The 18,669-nt window shown below is 42.9% G+C and overlaps 1 protein-coding gene across 1 annotated transcript in view; it reads right to left on the reverse strand.

The window, feature by feature from the left end:
• The window catches only part of ITGA2 (integrin subunit alpha 2), a 70,152-nt gene that overhangs the window by 31,800 nt on the left and 19,683 nt on the right, over nucleotides 1-18,669 (reverse strand). Inside the window, exons 3-8 of the mRNA XM_026716437.2 lie at nucleotides 15,002-15,102; nucleotides 14,020-14,111; nucleotides 11,108-11,222; nucleotides 10,106-10,233; nucleotides 2,036-2,193; nucleotides 845-995 (exon numbers count right to left, since the gene is read on the reverse strand). Coding sequence (XP_026572222.1) covers nucleotides 845-995; nucleotides 2,036-2,193; nucleotides 10,106-10,233; nucleotides 11,108-11,222; nucleotides 14,020-14,111; nucleotides 15,002-15,102 — 745 coding nt within the window. The remainder of the gene's footprint in view (nucleotides 1-844; nucleotides 996-2,035; nucleotides 2,194-10,105; nucleotides 10,234-11,107; nucleotides 11,223-14,019; nucleotides 14,112-15,001; nucleotides 15,103-18,669) is intronic.

Below are 18,669 nucleotides of genomic sequence, written 5' to 3' on the forward strand. Positions count from 1 at the left end.
ATTCTCTTAAGTAGCTTTTTGCTTTCTGAAGCCATTTTTGACCTTTGATTTCAAAATGCTACATGATTATTCTTTAGTTCATCTAGATTATTCTTTACTTCTTCATCTAGAGCAAAGTTTCCCAATCTCAGGAACTTTAAGTGTGTGAACCTCAACTCCCAGAATTGCACACATCTACACTTTCTTGAGGTTGATAAACACTGATCTAGAGCAGGGTTTGTCAAACTGGTGGTCCATGGGCTGGATGCATCACATGCAGGCCATGCCCACCCCAGCTCCGCGAAGGGGAAAAACATCATAATATGTCATGTGATGGCAGTGTGGTGTGGCAAGTTTGACACCCGTGATCTACAATATCAGAGCAACTTAGTTTTTATTCAATTTTCCCTGAGGCATATGTCAATAAACCTATTTAAAGAGCATTATGCAGAAGAGACGTGATGCAACGAAACTCTCAAATGCATGACTAAGATGCAGGATTGGTCCTGGGTGGATTGGCCACATTTACCAAAAGAAGAACTGACTTGTTTGAGGACATGGCTCTGACTTTATCAAGAGGTGAGTGGATTTTTAGTCAAGGTCTTAGAAGACAGAAGATAATTAAAGACAATTTTCTTTTTCTGGGCTTTGATTCTTAGAAAGGTTTATTGGCATATATATGTCTTGGGGGAAGATTGATTTATAATTTGATTTATTACAATTGTTGCTTCATACATATCAAAACACAACCAGAATCTTTTGATTTGAGTGTGCTATAAACATTTTAAAACAATTCTTTTTTTAAAAAAAATATTCATACAAGGCTAACTGAAACCAGAATAGCAAGAATGAAAATTGTACTTACAGCTATGCCAAACCGCGTGATATTATCCGAATTGCATTTCGCTATTACTTCTGGCAACATTGAGCCATCATGTGATTCTCCGTCTGTGACAACCACCATGACTTTTGAGGCTGTCGGTCGCCCACCTGCTTCTTTTGAGAAAGCATGTTGCCTGCCATAAACCACAGATGCAATTCACATGACACAAATCTTGCTTTTTATAAATAATTTCATTACCAGTTTCCCTAGCAACAAAATAAAGTTGGGGGACAGATGGGCAATAGCCTTTTGGTACAAAAATAATTATTCCAGCATCATTTAAGCTGGGATCAGCAACCAATGGACCACATGGGACCACAGAAATTCATTTCTGATCTTCTCAAGTCCCTAGGATCAGACTGTTGAATTTCAATAGCAAAACATTCATTTTTTAAAAAATTTATTTTCAAAGTTACTCATCTCTATTTACATTGTTAACAGTATTGTGTCATCGATATTACACACACACACACACACACACACATATACACACACATTTATTTCTATACATTAATCCTTATTCCTATGTTCTATCCATTTATACCATCTATCCCAAAACACATAGTATTCTGATTCCTCCTTGCCTTTTAGTTCTATTGTAAGTTTGTCCATCTCAGCACAATCCAATATTTTTTGTATCAACATCTCTTTGGGTGACATGTTTTCTGATTTCCAAACCTGTGCAAAAACTGTCCTCGCTGCTGTTATTATATGCAATATGATGTATTAGATTTGTTTGCTAAAATTCCCTTTAATTATTCCCAATAAGAATAATTCGGGTTTGAATTCTGTTTGATGTTTTGTTATCTCCTGTAGCTATCTTTGTATTTTCGTCCAATATTTTCTAGATTTTGGGTCAAACCATCCAATTTCAAAGATGCTTGTTCCTCATAATTATCAGAAGAAAACCAGTCAGAGGATATGTAAGCTGTTGGACTAGCTTAATACACCTAAAGAAATGGTTAGATCCCAGTCCATCCAAGCAAATAAAAACCCTAAAAATCCTATCCAAAATCACCAATCATTGTTGATTTTAAAAAAGGCTTTTTCACGGCAAACGATTAGGCCCCATATTTTAAACATATATAGATCTATTGGCATTAATAGCCCTCAGATTTATTTAGTATTAAAAAGAATACCCATTTACCCATTGGCAATTATGTTAAGGTTTACCTGGCATATTCAATGGCTCCGAACGTATTAGTTTGGTCCCCTCCGTTTTGAACAAGTAAAGTCTCATCCGACATTGCTTGTTCAACAGCCTTTTTGTCAGTGTAGGTATTCAGTTGGAAAACAACTCTTGGGTGATTGGCATACTGAATTAAGCCTACCTAAAATAATTGTTAAAAGAAATAAAAAGAAGAGCATCTCAAACTAGCTTCATTCATCTGTTTCTCTGCATTGTACAAAATGTGGATTTATTTTTCAATTTGTCCATAAACTGAAACTTTCTTACTATGGCTGTATCCTATGGATGCAAAACGTTAACATTTAATCTTTTCCATACACTGCGGGCCAACTCCTGCTTCCAAGAACAGTTTCTGAGGACTGTGGAATTCAGTAATAAACCAGGTAAATGGGACTTGTGGAATAAAAACTATTTTGGTAGAAACAGCTTTAGAAGATTTTCCATATCAATCAATTTTCTGCTCTGATCTGGCAACATCTGGAATGGCCGTTGGTCCTTACCTGATACGCCCTTTCTCGTCAAGCTGCGTAGAGTATCCAGAGTGGGAGGTGCTCCAGTCTTCACTCTCACAGGCTGAGCTATAATTGAGGAACGCCCCTCCTCCTCCATGTGACTCCATCGTAATGTTCCCCAGTTTTACGAAGATGAGAAGACAGAATTGCATCCCCTCATCTTAATGTTTGAACAACTCTGAACTATAAACTGTCTGAATCATTGGCCGAAACAGGATTCCCCACCAGACGGACGAATTAGGGTGGGGCTGGATGCTCTACGCAGCTCGACGAGAAAGGGCGTATCAGGTAAGGACCAACGCCCATTCTCCATAGAGCTGCTGCGAGCATCCAGAGTGGGACATACCAAAGCATGGCCTGTCCTACGGGAGGGACTCCGTCTGGGCCGGAATCTCCTCTGGGTCTCTAACCACTTGTTGAAGGACTTGCCAAAGGACGCTTCTGCTGAAGCAAAGACATCAATTTTATAATGGCGGATGAAGGGAGACGGAGACGCCCATGTAGCTGCTCGGCAGATATCAATTATTGGAGCCTGAGTAACCCAGGCTGCTGAAGTAGCCGCAATCCTTGTAGAATGTGTGGTAATTCCACTAGGAATAGGAAGCGCCTGTGTTAAATAGGCCTTGGAGATTGTAGCTCTGATCCAACGGCCTACAGTAGATGGGGATACTCTGAAACCTAGCGTCTTTGGTTGAAATGACAGGAACAATGACTCTGACTTCCTGAAAGGAAGAGTACGATGGATATATATACGAAGTGCCCGTCGGACATCCAGAGTGTGCCATGGCCTTTCCCTTTCTCGAGAAGGTCTGGGGCAAAAATTAGGCAAAATAAGTTCCTGTGACCTGTGGAAAACGGAGTTGACCTTAGGTAAAAAGGAAGGATCTGGTCGCAAGACCACCCGATCCGCGTGGAAAATGCAGAGATCTTTTCTAACGGATAGAGCTGCTATTTCAGATATCCGTCTTGCCGATGTGACAGCTACTAGAAATACCACTTTAAAAGTAAGGAATTGCAGAGACGCCTCCCTCAGGGGCTCAAAGGGAGGCTTGGTCAGAGCCGTGAGCACCTTATTAAGATCCCAAGTCGGGTATCTGTGGATCACAGGAGGGTGCAGATTGGTGGCACCTCTAAGAAATGCTAGGATACGCGGGTGGTGCGAGAGCGAGCCAGAAGAATTGCCAGAGATCACAGTTGATAGCGCTGCCACCTGCCTTTTCAAGGTATTGGGGGAGAGGCCCCTGTCCAGCCCATCCTGCAGAAAAGCCAAAATTTGTGCAATTGATGGGGAAAGTGGATTAATGAGCAACTTCTGGCACCATTTACAAAAACTGTTCCAGGTGGCATTGTAAATGCGGGTGGTCGAAGGCCGTCTTGCTGCCAGAATGGTACTGATGACCTGATTGGACAAGCTTTCCTTTTTTAGATGGTCCCGCTCAACCTCCAGACGGTTAGCTGAAGCCACTGTGGGTTCGGATGCTGAAGAGGGCCCTGGGATAGAGAAATCCTGTCTGGCGGAATCCTCCAAGGAGGGGCCACTGACAGACTGCGAAGGTCCACAAACCACGGTTTCCTGGGCCAGTACGGGGTGACCAGGAGAACTTCCGCCCTCTCGAGGATCAATTTCTGGATCACTTTGGGGATTAGCGGAAGGGGAAGAAGGCGTATAAGAGCCCCGTGGGCCATGGGCAGCGTAGGGCATTGTGATTCTCTGCTTCCTGGGTGGGGTAGCGTGAGAAGAATCTGGGAGTCTGAGCGTTGAGTGGTGACGTGAACAGATCCAGCAGAGGATGACCGAAAATCGCTGATGCTTCCCTGAACAGAGAGGGGTGTAGGCGCCATTCTGCCCGCTCTAGGGTGGCCCTGCTCAACCAGTCTGCCTGAACATTTGAGACCCCGAGATATGGTCTGCCTTGATGGATAGGAGGTGGGACTTTGCCCAGCGACAGAGCCGCTCGGCCTCCTTCATGAGTCGGATGGAATGAGTGCCCCCTTGACGGTTGATGTGAGCTTTGGTTGTAATGTTGTCCATCAGGACCAGTACGTGGCGCCCGCGTACCTGGGAATGAAAGGTGCTCAGAGCTAGATATACTGCGTGGAGCTCCAGCCAGTTGATACTGCAATGTTGCTCGAGTGCTGACCAAGTGCCCTGGGCTGAAAATGAATGGATGTGGCCCCCCAACTGGAAAGGCTGGCGTCTGTCATGAGAACGACTCTTTGGGGCTCCTTGAAGAGATGACCCTTGTTGGTAGCAGGCCTGGTCCACCAGAGGAGCGAAGCGAGGACTTTTGTAGGAACCTTCACCATGGCTCTCGAGGTTCTTCTTCCGGAGCGTTGATAAGGTAGCAGGAACCATTGCAGAGACCTGGTATGAAGCCGAGCCCAGGGAATAATGGATATGCATGAGACCAGTTTTCCAAACAATTTTGACAGACTCAGTAAAGATGCTTTCTTTGCGCGTCTAACCTCCCTGACGGAATTCTGGATGCTGAGGAGCCTCTCAGGGGAAAGGAAAACCTTACCCTTAAAATGAGTCAATAACTGTATCTAAGTGAGCTATCCATGTGGAGGGTGAGAGTTGGCTCTTCTCCCAATTTACGAGAAGACCATGAGACTGAAGAACCGAGAGCGTGGTTCTAGTGTCCCTCTCGGATTGGGCTTTGGAGGGGGAGAGGATGAGGATGTCATCCAGGTAGCAGTGGATGCAGATGGGAAAATTCATGAGGTGAGCCGCAAGAGCTGCCAGAACCTTGGTAAAGGTCCTCGGGGCAGAGGCTAGGCCAAAAGGAAGTGCCACATACTGAAAATGCTGGCCATTGTAGCAAAATCGCAGAAACTGAAAAAACGAGGGATGAATAGGAATGTGGAGGTACACTTCTGAAAGGTCAATGGAGGTAAGCCAATCTCCCTGTCTGGTGCCCTGAAGGATAGACTGAAGAGTGTGCATTTTGAACTTATGGCGAACAATGTAACGGTTGAGACTCTTGAGATCTAGAATGGGTCTCCAGCCTCCGAAATGCTTAGGAACCAGGAAAAGGTGGGAGTAAAACCCCTTTCCCTGCTGCAAAGATGGCACAGGCTGAATGGCCCTGATCTCAGAAAGGTGTTTAATAGCGGCTTCCACGAGAGCACGCTTGGTGCAATCTCTGGAAAGGGGGGAAACCATAAAGCGCTCCGGAGGAGGGGACTGAAACTCAAGGGAGAGGTCGAATTTGACAGTGTTCCTAACCCAATTATTGGAAGTGGATGATTCCCATTGGTCAGCAAAAAATTTGAGGCAGCTGCCAATGGGATGGATAGTGGTGGAATTATCTGGGGCGCCGGGACAATTTACTTCCAGCACCCCGGAAGGGTCTCCTGTAACTGGCCCCTCTTCTATTTCTGTCACCCGGGTCGCCCCAGTCCTGGTAGGCTGGGCGAAAGGACGGAGATCTCTGGAATCTAGGGGAAAGGGCTGGGACACCCTGGACTCCTGCCTGCGAAAAAGAGAAGGGAGGAATTTCTTTTTATTCCTGCTTTCCAAGAGAAGTGGTTCCAGAGCCGGGCCAAATAATTTGCCTCCCGAAATGGGAGCAGAAGCCAATTTAGTTTTATTCTTGATGTCCGCTTGCCAGTGTCTAAGCCAGATTAGACGGCGGGCTGTAACGTGTGACGAAATGGCCCGGGAGGAAAACTTCACAGAGTGAAAGGTGGCATCGGCTGCAAATTCTGCCGCAGCTGTAAACTTGGCAATGTCCTGGTGGGCCCTGGTGTTAGAGGGGGGGAAATGCTGCTTCAGCTGGCAGAGCCATCTGATGGAAGATCGAATGAAAAAGGATGCGGCCGTGGCAGACCGAATGGCCCAGGCATCGGAGAAGTGAACTCGGCGTAGCTCCATCTCGGCCCATTTGTCCTCTGGTTTTAAGGCTTCCAGGGCGTCAGTTGGAGTAGAGGATGATGCTAATCTAACTATGGGGTCATCCACTTCAGGCGTGTCCAACAGTGAAGAGAAATCCGAATTGAGATTAAAAAATCTCTTGTCCTGACTGGAGGGGGCAGGGGGGGCCCTGATGAAAACTGTTTTGTAACTAAGTCGGTGAAGATGGGTGGAGTGGGAATAACCTCGGCCTCTATGACCGGCTGTTTGAAAGTAGAGTCCTCTGGGTCTCCGGCTGTTGCTGAGGAAGAGCCAGAGGGTGACTGGGATATTAAGCCTGAAATATTCTTTGCCTTGAATAACAAGGACTTGAACAGGTGGGGTTTGAATAGGCCTACGAAGGAGGGTTGATCCGGAGAAATCCCCTCATCCTCAGACATCTCTCCCTCCATCGGATCCGCCTCTGACAAGGGTTCAGAGTAGTGTAAAGACCCCCTATCCGATCCTTCCTCTTCCCCGAAGTATTGAAGACCCATATCCTCTTCCTCCTCTTCCGCTCCTTCTGGAAAGAGAATGTCCCCTTGAGAAAGTACCTGCCCAGGGTGATGCTCTGATTCGGGAAGGGATCTGCCAGAAACAGATTCGGCCTCACGTGCCATCAACTGGGAACCTGGCCTGGACAACTGCTGGATACCCTCCGCAATTCCCTGGTGGATGGCCAGTTGCATCCACTCCTTGATGCTGTCTGGAATGATACTTGTGGAGGGCTCCCCTGGGCGCAGACCAGCAGCGGTAGGTGTGAAAGTAGCCTCAGGTGTCCAAGCGGCTTGGGGGCTGCAAGTGGGAGAACTGCGTCTGGAAAGAGAAATATGTTCTGACAGAATATGAGGTTGGGCGGAGGTGGAGGGGGTGGCAATATTAGAGACTGAGGGTACAGAATGAGAGTCCTTTGAACGCCTATCAAATTCCTTCTCCAAGGCTTTGTGGTGCCTTAAGGCGTCCCTCTGAGAAGCCCTGGAGGACTTCTTGGCCTGCCTACGCAGATGGTGTGTCTTAGCCTTGGCCTTCAAGGAAGGTCCTCTGGGATTATCCTCTGCCGTAACAAGGGAGTTGAACAATACAGAGAACAGACTCAAGGAGGCGGTTGGCACACCTAGGAGTACGACCTACAAGGCCAGATTTCCTATAGTTGGACCGCATCCCCCTTTTGGAAAAAATTTTGATGAAAAAATATAATAACTGTGTTCTGGGTCTATTGCGAATATTAATTATATTTATGATATTTTATTTTAATTTTATTTTAGTTTTTTTTTTAAAATTTTGAAGGTGGGATCAAATGGGCTTGCCAAATCTGATGATTATAAGGACCAGAAACACAGATATACAAAAAAAGAGCCAATGAGTCGAATGAACGCTGAGGCCACAAAAAAACACTGAGGGAATATCAGACAAAAAAACCAAGCAGGGCCTCCGGAGGCAGCCTCCCAACAAAATGGGAGGGACTACTAAGGCCTCAAACCTCACCTCTGTAAAGCTGTGGGAAAAGCCAACAACACAGTATAAATAGGGTAGCAGGGCTGAGAGTCACAGTACCCAATTATAAAGGCACTAGCAGGCCTTCCGGTCCGGCTCTCTGCCTTAAAAGTCACCACAGCTGAAGAAATAAGCAAAACAAAATGGCGGCCATCACAAGACACACCCAAAATGGCCACTGGCCATGTGACACATCTAAAATGGCGTCCGGAGACACACTCAAAATGGCGGCCGTCACAAGGCACACCCAAAATGGCATCCGGCTATGAGCCACACTCAAAATGGCAGCCGTCTACCCGGCACACTCAAAATGGCGTCTGGCTAAGAGCCACACTCAAAATGGCGGCCGTTCACAAGGCACACCCAAAATGGCATCCGGCCACAAGGTGCACCCAAAATGGCGGTCGGGACCGGCGCAAACTACAGAGACGGAAGAACAAACACCACCTCGTAACAAGAAGCAGGAGGGGTGAAAGGGAGCAAGCTCTCCTTGAAAAAAGTGTTCTAGGGGGGAAGGAACAACTTAAGCTGCTGCCTAAGAGCAGCCCGGCTAATGAGGCAGGCAGAGAAAGGGCAGGGGCAAAAGGCTGCTAAGCTCCCCTTTTATCCCCCGAAAGGGGCGAAAAAACATCCCACTAGGGTAGATATCAAGTACACCAACTGCGAGGACCAAAGGAGAGGAAGAAAAATCAAACCCGAGTAATTTCTAGAAGAATCCTGGATCGGCCAAGGAAGAGCTGTAAATTGCTGCCTGTCTCTTACGAGGCTGAGCTAAAACTGGGGAACGCTACGATGGAGTCACATGGAGGAGGAGGGGCGTTCCTCAATTATAGCTCAGCCTGTGAGAGCGAAGACTGGAGCACCTCCCACTCTGGATGCTCGCAGCAGCTCTATGGAGAATATGATATCAAAGGACATTGTAGGTGGATTGCACCATCCAAAGTTCAGTGTTATATTTCATGCAGCAAAATGTTTTCTATTATTACAAAGGCTGCCAATATACACAAACCAATGACTGAGAAGGGAATATTTGCTTTTATAACCAAGAAGGTAAGTTCTATACAAAACTGGATTAAAATGCTTTTTGAATATTGATTCCAAGGAACACCTCGTAATACCATGGACACAAACTTGAAGCCTTAGATATTTCTTGCAAATGTTACATCACACTGAACTACCTTTTAATTAAGCTACTCTGAGTTAGCAGTAATTGGTTGGATTAACACAATATCTTAAATCAAAACCAGATCAACCACAGTGAGTGCCTAATGAGTGCTATGAAGCGGAGGGTACTCTACTAATAAACTTCAGGGGGGGAGGATGAATTCAAAGCCTCCATAAAAATTGGATGTCTTTATATCAATGATAATGTTGGCCCAATTCTTCTCTACAGTTATTTCATCAGGAAAGGTCAATCATTTGCAGGCTAATTTGATACCATTATCAAATGATATGATAGATCACAGCAGTAGTAAAAATGTGTTAATTCACTTGTCCCTTGTTTTCTGAGATGCCATAAAAAAACAACAAACATGCGTTTGTCTCAGCTAGAACAAAAGTACATAAAAATATGGAAAAGAACAACTAGTACTAATATTATGAGGCCCCGTCTGATAATCTTTGGAGAAAGATTACTAGTAGTAATTTGATGATAACAACAGCACTTAGACTTATATACCACTTCATAATGCTTTATAGCAGGGGTCTCCAACCTTAGCAACTTTAAGCCTGGAGGACTTCAACTCCCATGACTGGGGAATTCTGGGAGTTGAAGTCCGCCAGGCTTAAAGTTGCTAAGGTTGGAGACCCCTGCTTTATAGCACTCCCTGAGCAGTTTACACATGTCAGCATATTACCCCCAATAATCTGGGTCCTCATTTTACTGACTTCAGAAGGATGGAAAGCTGAGTCAACCTTGACCCCTCTCAGGATCAAACTCCTGGCAGTGGACAGAGTTTGTCTGCAATACTGCGTTCTAACCACTGTTCCACCAAGGCTCTTCATCTTTAATTCTTATATTTTGTTATTTTAATTTTTTTTTTGCTTCTTATGCTAAAACTCCAGGGGAAAAAAGTCTTCACGGCTAAGAAAAATAAACATTTGTCAAGGAGTCAATTTCTACATCAGCATTTATATTGTTTTAATTTGCTTACCTGTGTTTTTGTTGGCCCTATATCCAAACCTTGAATAAATTTTTTTAAAAAGTCTTTCACAGCATCCCATGGATAAATACTGTATGACTCATCGCATATGACCACCACATCAATGGCTGAAGAACAGTCTGAAAAGAAGAGGATAGACGTCATGTTTCTCGAAGAATTCTCTCCTAATATTCTAAAGCAAAACCAAAAATGCAGCAGATTTAACTCTTTCCGTGCTAAGTTCAATAAGGCAAGCACCGCTTCTACCTCAATCCTATTTCTACCATCACTCCCCCACCCCACCCCCGGAAGCTATTTGACCTCTTAACAAGCTGAAGAGACAAGATATCAGAAAAGATTAAGAAGAGAAAGGGCAGGAGAAGGCATACACATCTAGACAAAGCAGAAGGTGAGATAATTACATTTATAGGGATGTTTGTTATGATCATTCAATACATAAATACTAAATACTAAAACATAATATGGACCCTGGCTTTCTTCTATACTATTTTGTTAGTTACCACTTAAAGTGGTTCAGTATAATTGCTCACCTACATTTAAAATTTCTTCAAATTTCTTTCTTAAATTTCTTCAAATAATATCACAAGAGGCCAAATATACTATTAAACATTTCTATAATCACAGCAATTAACTACCAACCACAATGGTCTAAACATATAAAAAAATTCTACCAAAGATAAGTGCTGCTAATATAGCTCTCATGCAGATCTAGAAGAGTAAACTTTGCTAGTCCAAAGGGCACATGAAACATTCATTATACTTCAAGGCTGTACCACTTACCTTATATTAAGCTGTCAAATATGGATTGCAGAAACCTAGGTGATCGTTAGATGGCAACCACGAGATTCAAAAAGCTCTAAATTCTTCTGCCATCTAATAGCCACCTGGATTTTTGTAATCCAAATTTAGCAACCCTATGTTTCATGCATTTATAGTGTCTCATTTTTCAAATGTCTCTTATAATAATAAGTGTATTGATACTTATTGCCTTACTTTGCACTGCAGGTGAAAAACTTCTCAGGATCTGAAAACTGGGACTGAATTCAGAACAGATTCCTGTTGCATAATACTGGCTTCCACACTGTTGAGCCCACAAAGGACCACATGCCTTAAAAAAGAAAGAGAGAAATAATATTCTAAAGTAAAACCAAAAATAACGCACCTGACTCATTGCATTGATGACCAGACATAACTTTGATCTTTCTTCCAGCACAGATTTATGGCATAGATTTTACAAGCTGCTATGACAGAGTTTTTTAAAAATGTGCTTCATTGAACAATCCAAAGGGACCAGCATTATGTTCAGCCTTAAGAGGTGAGGTTCATACTAAGCTAAAACTAAGCAAACTAGACGAGCCATGTCTTTTGCCTGATAGTGCACTGGACTATCTCTCGTTATGAGCTTGTATTGCCCATATGAGTGGCATGTTTGCCTAGCACCCTCATTGCTGCTGGCACCAGCCCATTCCCTTTGATGGGGATTCCCCATTGCATGTTTGTTTATTCTCTTGCAATCCAGTCCTCTCCAATTTCTCCACTCTGCAAGACGAATGGAAAATGGAATGGGAAATGGATCGTGCACTGGAAGGATTGTCTAAGTATTTCCCCCACCCCCCCTTTCTCCCTTTGCCTTCTCCTGTGCCTGACTCGTTCCTTTTCTCCCCTTCCCCCACCTCGCAGAACAGAGAAACTGAAGTGGAAAGGATTACAAGAAAGTGATCAGGCATATAATGGGGAATATACCACGTCTTTGCTTGGCCTACTTGTGGCTTTGGACTATTTGTGCAGTCTTCTTAATTTAAACCTACAATGTTCCATTTTCCTTCTCTTCACAAGCAAGCAAACGAACAAAAAGAAAGACAATGGCAAATTCAGAGAAAAAAGCAAAACTCAAGTTTTTAGTTTTTAAATTATTATTAAAATTATTTATTTATTAAAAACAACACACAACATTAATCACATATGTATACATATGAGTTGGATCAGGAAGATCTTGGTGATTGGTTTAGGGGAGGATTGGGAAACACTAAGTACTTCTAACAGGACTACAAACTGAATTACACCATAGACCAAGGATGGCTAACATTTAGCTGAACTCCAATAAAGTTGTTGAACTTTTGAAAATATCTATATTGCAGTATGCATAACTTTTCAATTCATCTGATTTTAGTAGTTCCCATAAATGCTGCACTATGTTGGAATAGTCTCTGCAGTATAGGAAACATTATCCACAATGCAAGGAAAGTCATAAGGGACTTAATTCTGTGTGTCTGCAATATATAAACTAAACCTACTGAACTGCACTTTTCAAGACTATGTAAATAATGTACTCTAAAAGGTTTCTCCAAACGTAAGTTGAAATCTCATTATCAGTAAGCACAAAAAATGTTGCTGGGACTGCAAAAGTGAACTCTACTTTTAAGTTTGCTTCCTCAGACTTTGGCATTAAATACATATGCAAATTTAGTAAAATTAGATTAAATTTAGAATTTAATTCTCAGGATTAGATTTAAAAATATTTTAAAGAAATAACTCCAAGTACAGCATGACTTATGATTATAATGGAGCCTGCCCATTATAGCCATAAGTCATGACAATTGTAAAATGGGTCTCCATGTGGTATTTGCTTTTGCATCGTTTTTGTGCTGGTCATTATGCAATATAGAGTGAACTCATTTTTTTGCTAGGGGCTATTTTTGCCAAAAATACTGGAAGTAAATGCCAGTTTTCAGCAAAAACATTGTAAAATGCAGTCATGTGACTGTGAGTTGCTGCAAATGGCTCGTTGTTGAGCACCCAACATATGAACATGGAACACGGGGGGGGGCGAGTTGGGTCTTAGAACCTGGTTGTAGGCACCATTGATATAAATGGTACCTACAACCAAGTTTACAATATAAAAATAATACACACACACACACACACACACATCCTAGTTAAAAGGCAAAAGTGTACTAAATAAGCTTCACAAATCTCATCCTGAAATATTCTTGAATGTGATGTGCAAAACAAATGAAATGCAAAACTCACATTTAGTTTTCTTCATTGTTTTCCTATCTAACGGTGGATGGCTACTGCCATACTTAACATTCAACCCATTTTTTTTAAATTGTACTGATATACTTTGGTTGCAGCCCAGAAAAACATCACAACTGTAACATACCTTAGAAATATGTTGGTTTATGACCTAAATAAAAATTGATTATTAAACTGAACTATCAAGGTATGTTTGGCTGGAGGATAATTGCAGGCAGTTTCTAGGCTTTGTGGGTGAAATCTGGGATTATAGGTGAAATTCCAAAGAGTCAAAGAAAGATTCCATACTATATATGATACACATAAAGCAACTTTAAATACAGGTAATCCGCGACTTACAACAGTTCATTTAGTGACTGTTCAAAGTTACAATAGCACTGAAAAATAGGACTTATGACCGTTTTTCACAGTTACTACCTTTGCAGTATCTCCATGCTCATGTGATCAAAATTCAAATGCTTGGCAACTGGTTCATATTTATGACCGCTGCTGTGTCCCAGGGTGATGTGATCCCCTTTTATGACCTCTGACAAGGAAAGTCAATGTGGAAACCAGATTCATTTAACAACTGTGTTGCTAATTTAACAACTGCAGTGATTCGCTTAACAAGCATGGCAAGAAAAGTTGCAAAATGGAGCGAAAGTCACTTAACAAAATTTTTACTTAACATAAATCTGGGGTTCAATTGTAGTCGTAAGTTGAGGAACACCTATATCATATCAAACAGATTGATATTTGTAGTCATTTATCCCATTTACTGCTCAGGAATGTTACCTGCTCAATATCTGCACGGAGAGAAATAAAAACTACTGTAATTTGTCACTGATGGAGAGAACCTATATTTGTAGTGCTCATATCTTTATACTTACCAAAAAGCCTCCAGTTCTTGGATTTCTAACTAGAGTTAATCCTAGGTTCATGTCCTTCTTTATCTCATTAACATTTGGTATGCTCGTAACAGCTAAAAAGAATAAATGAAAGTAAATCTGAGCAATACATTGATTAAAAAGTGTAACACAAAACTTGGTCTATGAATTAAACTATGGAGCAAAAGTAGTGTTGTGTAATTAATCTTGGCAACTTAAAGGTGTGTGGACTTCAGCTCCCAGAATTCCCTTGCCAGCAATGGCATTTTAAATATGTTTTGTACACCATAGCTTACTGTTATCTCGTCAAAGGGAAGAGGGAATTCATCTATGATTTTCCAGTCTCTGAACACAGTTTCCTTTGCTAAAGGAGAAGCCAAACAAGAGTCCTCCACCTTTTGATCTCTCCAAGGTTGTGCATGGATTATGGGGAGGAAGGAAGCCCAGCTCGATGCACAATGGTGTCATTCCCAAATTTATCAGAAGTTATCTACTGCTGACTGTTGTTTGGTGCAGCACCAATGGGATTATGACAAACAGCTGGGCTTTTCAGATTCTGGGTCACTCACTGGAAAGCTAGATGTGGACCAGAGGTAGTATTCAGCAGGTTCTGACCAGTTCAGAGTAGTTCAGAGAACCAGCAAATACCACTTCTGACTGGCCCCCCCCACCATCTCTTCTCTGATTCCCAAGTTCCAGCTGATCGGCTGGGTCTTCTTGTTGCCCTGCACAGGAGAACGGAGCTGGAAAGCAGGTTAGTGGGGTGGGGAGGGAATGGAGATTTTGCAGTATCCTCCCCCGCCACAGCCACCAAACCCCGCCCACCAAGCCATGCCATGCCACGCCTACCAAACCACGCCCGCAGAATCGGTAGTAAAACATTTTGAATCCCACCACTGATGCGGATGCTGAAAGTAAATGGCTGCTATTTTACAAAGTGGCCACCAAAGAATGCCAATCACAACAAACTAATAACCCAACTTACTCTGTAGGTCCATCTTGGAACATTTGGATCCCTGTTGATGAACAGCACATTTATAGATATCTCCCATTCTATTTTCACTCCAGGGTGAAGAGACAAGCAACCTGAAAAATTGACAAACTTTATTAAATGTGCTGACAGAATTGATAGAAGATTCAATTTAAATGAAAAACTGAAAAGAGCTACTTTGTTAATGTGATAAGGTAAAGGTTCCCCTCGTACATATGTGCTAGTCGTTTCCAGCTCTAGGGGGTGGTGCTCACATCTTCATTACAAAGCCGAAGAGCCAGCACTGTCCGAAGACATCTCTGATAGTCATGTGGCCAACATGACTAAATGCCGAAATGCACACGGAACGCTGCTACCTTCCTACCAAAGTGGTCCCTATTTTTCTACTTGCATTTTTATATGCTTTCAAACTGCTAGATTGGCAGAAGCTAAGACAAGTAACAGGAGCTCACTCCCTAGTAGTGCTAGGGATTCGAACCACCGAACTGCTGACCTTTCTGATCAACAAACTCAGCATCTTAGCCACTTCCTCCCTTATGTTAATGTGATGCTAGCCTTTAAAATCGCATTTTTAGCTCTACCAGAAGCCTTTTTCCTACATGGTGCTCTCGAAAAAGATAGACTGCATCTCTATCATTTGTCACCAATAACTGCTTTGATACTGATGACAATTATATTGGAAGAGTCAGAAAAGCAGTATGTGGGGCAAGATACCTGTACCTGACATTCAAATAACTTGAGAGGTTCAATGATGCAATCAAAGCAGCATCTATTTTTTTATTTGTCTCACACACATATACAGTAGATATTTTCCCTGCGGACACCTGTGCTAGAAGAACATATCTATAAAGTCTGCTTTGGAGTAAATTACAATTAGTATGTAATGTGCCAGAAGTACGGTAGATATCAAATTATATCTAACTTCTTTTTTAAAAAAATTATCATTGATGCATTTTTAAGAGCAAATTCTGAGACATTTCCAATGTTACAGAGTGGGTATTTGGGGAGGTTTTCACATGCATTTGCCAAAGAAGGATATTTAATGGTAGGATGAGCTACTCTGCATTTGTACCTTGTTCCTAGAAAGCATACCTTCTCCATCATGGTGTCTCTCTTGTGGAACAGCCTCTACCCAACATAAGGACACCCTTCACTACTGATTTTCCAGAAAGTCATGAAGATATGTCTCTTTCCCAAAGTATTGGGATGGGGATGATTATGGAACTCTGGCATTGAGGGGAGGTTGATATTGTGTTGATACTGTGATTTTTCAAGGACTTCAGCCCCATTTCTTTTTAATGGATTTCCATAGTTTGGTTAATGTTTTTATATCTGCTCACTGGCCAGACTTTCTGAGGGAAGTTAGAAACCCACTAGCTCTTCCCCCTATGCTTTTTCCTACTCTTTTAAAAAATGGGGGAACATTTTAATTCTTGTTAAAGATGTATTGCTGAACTTCCCCCCGTCTTTTATTAACATTTGAGATATAGACATATATATGCACATTTCAATTTCATTGTACACATTGTGCATTGACAATAAACATTTGATTGACTGACATACAGAGAATCATGAGGCCAGAAGGGTCATGGGGGGGTGTCTTCTAACCCAACCCTCTGTCCAAGACAGGAGTTCTTATATCACCCCAGACAAATGGTTGTCCAAGCTTTTCTTGAAAATGTCCAGCAATGGAGCACCCACAACTTGGCTGAGCAAACCATTCCATTGATTAATCATTTTCACTGTCAAAAAATTTCTCCTTATTCCCAGGTGCGATCTCCCTCTGATGAACTTCCACCCATTGCTTCTTGTCCTGTCATCAGATGCTATGAAGAATAAATTGACCCCCTCTTCTCTATGTCAGCCTTTCAAGCATTGGAAGATGGCTATCACATCTTTCCTGAGCTTTCTGTTCCTTAGGCTAAACATAGTTTAGTGTTCTAGTGTCTACTTTTTCCTTACCCATTCATCATATGATTTAGCCTTCAGACATTTTTGTTTTATACATTATTTTTTTGCACTCTTATGAACCGTTTCTCTCCTTTACGCAATACTGTGACTAAACTATTGTGGAAAACAATTAGTCAGCCTTCTGAATAATGTCCTCAAGAATATTCTTGCCATAGATTGAAATTCTGTGATATCAAGAGCTGTTTAAACATAAAAAAGACTGTGCCAGGAAACAGATCTAAATACAAAATAAGTTGTGTAAATCGGCCTATGACCCACTCTTCAAGAATACACATGGGTGCAGCACCAAGTAAATGCCTAGCAGTGCATATCAAGTCCCACATAACCAAAGATACATGGATTTTAGAAAAGTATATTTCCTGCTCTGTTGGCATAAATACAGAACCTTGGAAACTGCATTAAAATGTCTTAGGCTCATTGCTAATGAGTTAATTCCTCCTTAAGTACTACGAAGTTCTTTTCCCAGATTTGTCCCCACCTGGGTTGAGTTCCCAACTTATTTTGGCACAGCTATCTTTTCTCTTCCCTTCCTGCCCACCCTCCTCACTGTGGAACATATTGTTTTGAAGCCAGTCAATCCTTCAGTGTTCTCTCAATATGTCAATATGTCCAAACCATGTGAACATACATCTTTTATATTCACTTGGTCACATTTTAATTCAATCCACATTTCTCTTCTTTTCCATAGAGCTGTCTCGAGTGTCCAGGTTGGGAGGAGCTCCAGTCTCGGCTCTCACAGGCTGAGCTTGAGATTGAGGCACGCCTCTCACCATCACGTGGTCCTCCGGGCGCGCCCCAGTTTTTTGCTCAGCCTCGTGGCAGTCAGGCTGGTTTTCCTTTTGCTCCTGGTCGTTCTAGCACCTCGTGTTTTCTTTTTTTTTGATCAACTTGGACTCTCAGACAGCGCAGGAAACTGAGGTTTGAGCTCCCTAGGGAGCCTTTTTCTTCTAAGGGGAATTGTTTCACTATCCTTTTAAGGGAGAATCCAGCGCCCAGCGCTGCCCCCCATTGCTGCCTTTTCGCTCCGTGCGAAGCTGCATCGTTTCTTTCCTGCCTGTTTTTGTTCTTTGGCGTTCCCCCCACGAACGCCCTCTAACCCAGGGAGATGCTTCCCTGCCTCTCCCAGGTACTTCTTTGTGGCCTCCGGGCCTTTTAACTTCTCCTGGGTGATAGCCGCCGCTGGGGATTGCCTCGTCATTGCGCCCTCCATTTTGGGCTCCCTGTGGCGTCAGCCATCTTGGGAGTGGCAGGAGTCGCCGCCATCTTGTGTGTGGCCGCATGGCCGGGCGCCATTTTTCAGAGGCCTATAACAGGGTTTTTCTTAAGGTTTTATAGGCAGACTCGGACTGCCTATATCCTTGCCTGTTTGCACTTAGTTTCTATCAGGCTAACCAGGGTTAGTTGGCTCTGTAGCCCTTCCCCCAGCAGGCGAGTTAGCAGCTCTGCCATCCCCCTTCCCGGTCCGTCCGGCAGGGTAGCTGCCTGGCGTTCAACTTTTGGCTAATTGGCTTCTGGGCTAGGCCCTGCTGTGCAACAGCCTCCTATTTTAAATACAAAAAAAAAAAATTTTGATCAAAAGGGGGTGCGAAACGTGCGCTTGGATACCCGGCCTCTACGTAGGCCGCATCCAAACGTGCAACTGTCCGAGGACCCATGATGGCACTTTACTTTAAAATTTTTGGTTGGTAGCC

This window comes from Pseudonaja textilis, chromosome 2, assembly GCF_049901715.1.
Source record: "Pseudonaja textilis isolate UNSWEBS1 chromosome 2, rPseTex1.2, whole genome shotgun sequence".
Lineage (NCBI taxonomy): Eukaryota > Metazoa > Chordata > Lepidosauria > Squamata > Elapidae > Pseudonaja > Pseudonaja textilis.